Source organism: Citrus sinensis, chromosome 4 (genome assembly GCF_022201045.2).
Source record: "Citrus sinensis cultivar Valencia sweet orange chromosome 4, DVS_A1.0, whole genome shotgun sequence".
NCBI classification, from domain to species: domain Eukaryota; kingdom Viridiplantae; phylum Streptophyta; class Magnoliopsida; order Sapindales; family Rutaceae; genus Citrus; species Citrus sinensis.
Window position 1 is genome coordinate 28,451,829 of NC_068559.1, and position 6,726 is coordinate 28,458,554.

A 6,726-nucleotide genomic window follows, 5' to 3' on the forward strand; every position below is an offset into this window, starting at 1 on the left:
CACCGTCCCTAGTGGACTGAGCTTTTTTAGCAATCATGAGTGGCCTACGCATATCATCATGCAACTTGATATTTTTACTTTATTTAAAGTCAGCTTGCACTTCTATTGAAGCCATTCACTGAATTCTAATGGGATTTAAATCTTTCAGAGAGGAAATAATTCATATCTTTGCCACCAGCACCAATATTAAATTGATTTTCGGCCATGCATGTTAGTTTTTTTTTTTTTTTTTCTCATTTTGCTGCTCGAACTTTAATTTGAAAAAAAAATCCAACATTCAGCGATTCCAAAGTCCAAACCAACGGTGAACACGTGGGCATCTGGATGAATTAGAATCAATCCAAAGTGGCAAAATTCCGTGTACGTGAAACCACGAAAAGTTTATATGGGTTAGAAAAAAAAAAAATAAGCCTAATGTTTTTCTTTATATTTCCAAAATAGAAACATGGAATCCTTTTTATTAGATTTTTTTTATTTTAATGACATCAAATACTGTATATCGCAACACTTTATTATTTTAATTTTATGTGAGTGTGAGATTGATCTCACCAATGGATTAATAGAGGAAAAATGATAAGTTACAACCTTTTCTTACAAAAATTATGCGGCCTCATTACTATATTATTGTTCATGTGAGAGAAGTAAGTTACATGTGGTTGGAACTTGGATCCTTAATAGAGAAGCCGCAAGTGTAGCGATTGGGCACGCAACATCAAATTAAAAGGAAATTTGTATTGTGTATTATCCCTTAAGCATTAAAAGCGTAGCTGAATGTTGTGATATGCGTCCCTTTCCAAAATGGAAGGGTGTGGTGTGGCTGCCTCGTAGTGATTTCCAAAGTGTGAATGCTATGAAATTTATGTTTGACTGTTCATGGTCGAGGGATTTTTTTTTTTTTATATATAAAAGTGAGTTTGATATGCTATTAATTTAATTTGTAAAATTTATTATTACAAGATAATTTTCAAATGAGCGAAAACAATTTATCCAAATTCCATGAAATAGAACGACAAGAAACGGAATTTATCAAGGTTCTGGAATCTTTCAAATTTGCCCGTTTTCTTGTTAAAAAAGAATCTGAAACACTCCCAGACAGTGTGTGCATTGTATGTGCTTTTGGTTTTGGATTGTTGTCGGTGGCGTGTTATCAACTGAAACGTCATGGCACATTGTTTAGCAGTCCAAAAAAAATTTAACGGACAAATGTGGCAGAACAAAAATGACCCACTTGATGATTTTATTCACGTAAATTTTTTGGTGGGCTGAGTTTGCTGGGAATATAATGATATGGGATCTAATCTAACCAAAATGGTTAATGAATAAAATTACCATAATCTTTAATATATTTGATTTAGTAAATCCCTAAGAAGAATCTTTAAAAAGGGGGAGCACGTGTTGGGTTCAATTATACAGAAACTTTTGATCTCTTTCTGCTTTTGTTGTGACATAATTCCAATTTGGGGGATCCATTTGGCAAATTCGGCTCTCAAATTCCAAAATATGAAAGCAACCCTATTGAGAAATTACATTGCATTTACCTAACATGACTGAAGAATAAAAAAAAAACTTATCATTAATTATGTGAAACTTTTATTGATAATTAGGGATTAAGCTCAGAGCTAAGGCAGTTTTGTAAGAAATGGACCAAATGCCTCGAGTGTTCCGCCAGTCCCGCCAATTGACACGTACACGGTTTTCCTTTTTACAACGTTATTATCGTTTAAAAAATTATCAGTTAGTAGTAAATGCTCGGGTGTTTTACTTTGATGGGATAGAAATTTAAGGGAAAAAAATATTTAAGCTTGAGAAAATCAAGAAAGAAAGTTTCTATTTTTATTATTATGGTCAAACTTTGTAGATTGTTATAAAGACTGTATGTAAAACAGTGTCCTAACGAAGCCGAAGACACAGCCGGCTTTCTGCGTTCGCTCACAAACTCTTACCCTTTATCAGCTTAAAGTTATTTTTATTTCCTTCTGTTCTTGTTGGATTCATTTGCTTTGTGCTAAGTGGATATATCGTGAAGGTGGTTTGTACCCAGATGGGATTGTTGTTTGGAATATTAACTGTTGTCTGAGTGTGAGAAAAAAAATCTGCTTTTTTTTTTTTATAAGGATTTGAAAGATTTGATTTTTATTTTTTTTCCCTTTTTGTGTGGCGGGTTTGATTTCGGGAGATGGGTTGTTTTCCTTGTTTTGATTCGAGGGAAGATGAGAAGTTGAATCCAGAGAAAGAACCCGATGATCAAAAGCAAGGACAACCAACGGTCTCCAATAACATTTCCAGATTGCCTTCTGGTAAGTTTTATTCATTTGCTTTATTAATTAATTTATTTTTCTGTATTTTGTTCTTATTATTGTGTTTTTAGTTATGGAATAAATTGATCGGATCTGAGTATCTCTGATTTGTTACTGATCTTAGTGCTTTATTCAATTTGCTTATTTGGTTTTTCACTGTATCATCAATAATCATGGTTAGATTTTGGAGATAGTATCATTCTCGTACTTTTTGGATTATTAGTCCGTTGGTTCTTTTGATAAAGTATTAATTGATTAATGAGATCTCCTAACGAATTTGATAAATTGGGTTGATCTGATTAGTAATTGAGCTATTGAAAGACAAATTATATGTGTTTAAAGTTTAATTTAGTAAGTAGAAAATTCCAGTTTTTGTGAAATTATCTTGTAACTAACTATGATTGGACAAATGGTAGTGAAAGTGTATCGTCATCACTCCATGAATTGGGTCATGCTCTTATGGGATCACTGCACTTTCTTCTTTTTACCGTTGTGGTAGAATTTATGTTCTTGTTAGTCTTTTACAATTTAAGGGGTTAATATTTGTCCTCGGATTGCTTAGTGTTGATAAGACAATAAATACAGATCCGTTATTCTCTGTTTTGGTTGACTTGTAGGAAGAGACAGACTTAGATCAAGAAGTAATGGAGTCTCGAAAAGGGAATTGCACCTTCCCAAAGATGGGGCTGGTGTCAATATTGCTGCTCAAACATTTACATTTCGTGAGCTTGCTGCTGCAACAAAGAATTTTAGACCAGAGAGTTTCATAGGGGAAGGAGGATTTGGACGTGTGTACAAGGGGTGGCTTGAGAGCACTGGTCAGGTAAATTCTCCTATGTTTGGTTTACTTTAACTTTGAAAATTCTGATTTGGATGTTACAAGCAAAATAAACAATCTTGGAATCATACTTATCCCGATACAGAAAGGGGATGAGTAAGAATTTCTAAGTTGAACCTGTTATGATGATTGTAGCAATTTGAGGCAAAGTCCTTGGGCAGTGGAATGGATCCCAATAATTTTCCAGTACCTATTGTAATAATGAATTGGGGTTTATTTCCCCCCCCCCCCCCCCAAAAAAAAAAAGAACTAGGGTTTATGGTTACTGAATCACAAGGATACATGGTAATTAAATCGCAAAACCGTTGGTGGCATTTATATTATTTTGAAATTTATAATCTTCATTTAACAATCATGTAATTCTTGAGCTCATACCTGAGAATCTGTTATTAATACTTAGTAGGCTTACTGTTGTCTGTTATAGTCGATTTCTTAGGAGAACAGAGCTGTATTATCCATCATTCTGTTAAAAATCTGAATTTTTATTCAGTTCTGCTATTGATTTTATGACAACCTAGCTAAAATTTAGTGTATATTTGTTTTGTGTTTTCAATGAGGTTGTTATTGCTCCACACATTTGCATTAGCTCCATTAGTTCTCTTGTTTTCAGTTGGAAGAAATGTAAAACCATATGTAGCCTAACCATGCATTTTGTTAGACAAATTACTTCTTTGTTTGTCTTTTTGGGGGAAAAAAAAAGTAACCGATCAAATTAAACATAGCAAATCATACTAATTTCAACTAGATATTGATAATTGTGGGACAAATTGTAGTGAGAAATTTCAGTAACATGCCTCAGTTGTTTCTGTAGCTTCTTTTTTTGTTTGAAAAGTTTTTGATTTCTTGTAACTGTTCTTGCCTTCTGCAGGTCGTTGCTGTCAAGCAATTGGATAGAAATGGCCTTCAGGGTAATAGGGAGTTTCTTGTGGAGGTCCTCATGCTTAGCCTTCTTCATCACTCTAACCTAGTGAACTTGATTGGATATTGTGCTGATGGGGACCAACGGCTTCTTGTCTACGAATTTATGCCTTTGGGATCCTTGGAAGATCACCTTCATGGTAAGTTTGTGTCGCATCTACCCCCCCCAACCCTAAAAAAGATAAAAAATAAAAATCAGAAGTCCTTTTACTAGCCTGTTTGAGATGTTCAAGGGAATATTATGCCTGTGAAGCTGAGAAGGTGACAAAAAAAAAAAAAAATTGCTTCATACTTGTCCTTTCTATGTTGGGCTAATTCTTGTCCTTTGTGGGTTTATAGAATGCTTAGTTTTCAGAGCTATTCTTAATTCTAATTTTAGCTATTTTGAGATCCTTCTTTTATTGTTCCAAATCTGAAGATAAATTTTTAGTTCCCTTATTTTAGTAATCAAAGCTTTATTTTTTCATCTCATTACTTATGCTTTTAGGTGCTTTGGAGATGAATTGTATTAACCTGTTTGCTGCAGATGTTCTCTACATGCTGTAGTATAGAGAAAAGTAGAATTTGGTTTTGCAAAAGTTGGTACCAGTATCGGTGGTTATAACTAGAAGCAAGTTGGATACTGAGATTTAATAAATCAATTTTTATTTTTTTTGGTGGGGGGGTGGAGGGATAGCCAATTAGGAAGATGTTTTAATCTTGTTGATCACTTGCGTGCTGCCTGATGCCACGTGCTTTGAATTTTTAGCATTATGCTTCAAATGTAGATGGATGAGTGATCATAAGAGTTGAAAAGCAAAAAGATAAACTTGATAGCATTTTACATGTTTTTAATGAAACTGTGCAAAGTTATTGCGCACAAATGTAGCAATAAATTTAGTTTTATGTTCATGAACATATTCATTCTTTTTGGCCCTTTCACCCAAGCAGGTTATGTATTGAATATAAGTTTATTGACAAATTTGTTGATTGTTCCTGTTTAGATTTACCACCTGATAAGGAAGCACTTGATTGGAACACAAGAATGAAGATTGCAGCTGGTGCTGCCAAAGGTTTGGAATACCTCCATGATAAAGCAAACCCTCCAGTTATCTATAGGGACTTTAAGTCATCCAACATATTACTAGAAGAAGGATTTCATCCTAAGCTTTCTGATTTTGGGCTTGCAAAGCTTGGTCCAGTGGGAGACAAGTCACATGTGTCCACTAGGGTTATGGGCACATATGGTTATTGTGCTCCTGAATATGCCATGACTGGACAATTGACTGTGAAATCTGACGTCTATAGTTTTGGGGTAGTCTTTTTAGAGCTGATTACTGGACGAAAAGCCATTGACAGTACCCGACCACATGGAGAACAGAACCTTGTCACATGGGTAATATATTTATAAACATTTATTTCAAGTGCAGTTTACTTTACTGTTTTGCTAATTGCTATTTCTTTAATTTGTTCAGAAAAAAGGCTGTCTTTTATTGTTAATGATAAGATTGATATTGGTGGTTTCATGCATATACAGGCACGTCCATTGTTCAATGACCGTAGAAAATTTTCAAAACTAGCAGATCCACGACTTGAGGGGCGGTATCCAATAAGGGGTCTCTACCAAGCGCTGGCTGTGGCATCAATGTGCATCCAAGAACAGGCTGCCACACGTCCTCTAATTGGAGACGTGGTCACTGCCCTCTCTTATTTGGCAAACCAGACCTATGATCCTAATAGCCATAGAGGTGCTGGAGATAAGGATGACAGAAGAAACAGGGATGGAGCAAGGATATTTAAGAATGATGAGGGAGGAGGATCTGGACGCAGGTGGGACTTAGAAGGGTCTGAGAAAGAGGACTCCCCGAGAGAAACTGCTAGGATATTGAACCGGGATTTAGAAAGAGAGAGAGCTGTTGCCGAGGCCAAGATGTGGGGAGAGAACTTGAGAGAAAAAAGACGACAAAGTGCCCAAGGAAGTTTTGATGGCACTAACGGATAGTGCCATTGACCATGCCAGGCACCATTTTCCTCCTCTGGCTTCAACATGTACAACAATGGACTTGGTGCCAACATGCTTTTAAACTTTTTTCTCTGTTTATCAGTTTTTTTTATTTTACTTTCACTGGGCATAGGAGAAAAAAAGGATGATGATTATGAAAAAGCACAAATGAAGAGTGTACATTGTCTGTTAGAAGAGCCAAAGGAGAACAAGACGTATTTATAAAATTTTGAGAGTAAACACGTCTTGCTTCCTCATGTAGTTTCATTTAATCGAAACGTTCTGTTATCTGTACCTTGTACTGTTCTTCAATACAATTTACAAACTAATTGAAAAATTCTGTCAATCTGTTGTTCTGCAACTCATCGTTTATGTATGCACGTGTAACTTTCCTACATGTTCTACTGCTGAGGGCCATAGTTCAATGTACACGCACACAAGAAATCCAGTGCGAAATTTTTTTGACCAGACCAAATGATATGGTAGTGGTGTTCAACATGAAGTGGGCAATATCATTTACTATGCTACGATGTATATATATATATATATATCATAACATGAGCAACGTTGTTTAATTATTTATTATACTACTACTTTATATGTGAATTACTAACATTTAGTTATATTTATAAAGATGGGATGGTGCAATTTAGATATTTGAAATCAATTTATGTTATATTTATATTCAAATA

The 6,726-nt window shown here is 34.9% G+C and overlaps 1 protein-coding gene across 1 annotated transcript; it reads left to right on the forward strand.

The window, feature by feature from the left end:
• Positions 1-1,767: 1,767 nt before the first annotated feature.
• LOC102611789 (serine/threonine-protein kinase PBS1) lies at positions 1,768-6,380 on the forward strand. The gene is made up of 5 exons (XM_006482979.3): positions 1,768-2,297; positions 2,915-3,120; positions 4,004-4,193; positions 5,037-5,428; positions 5,570-6,380. Exons 1-5 carry the CDS (start codon positions 2,177-2,179, stop codon positions 6,032-6,034), a joined length of 1,374 nt encoding a protein of 457 aa, XP_006483042.1. The 5' UTR covers positions 1,768-2,176; the 3' UTR covers positions 6,035-6,380.
• The last annotated feature ends 346 nt before the right edge of the window (positions 6,381-6,726 follow it).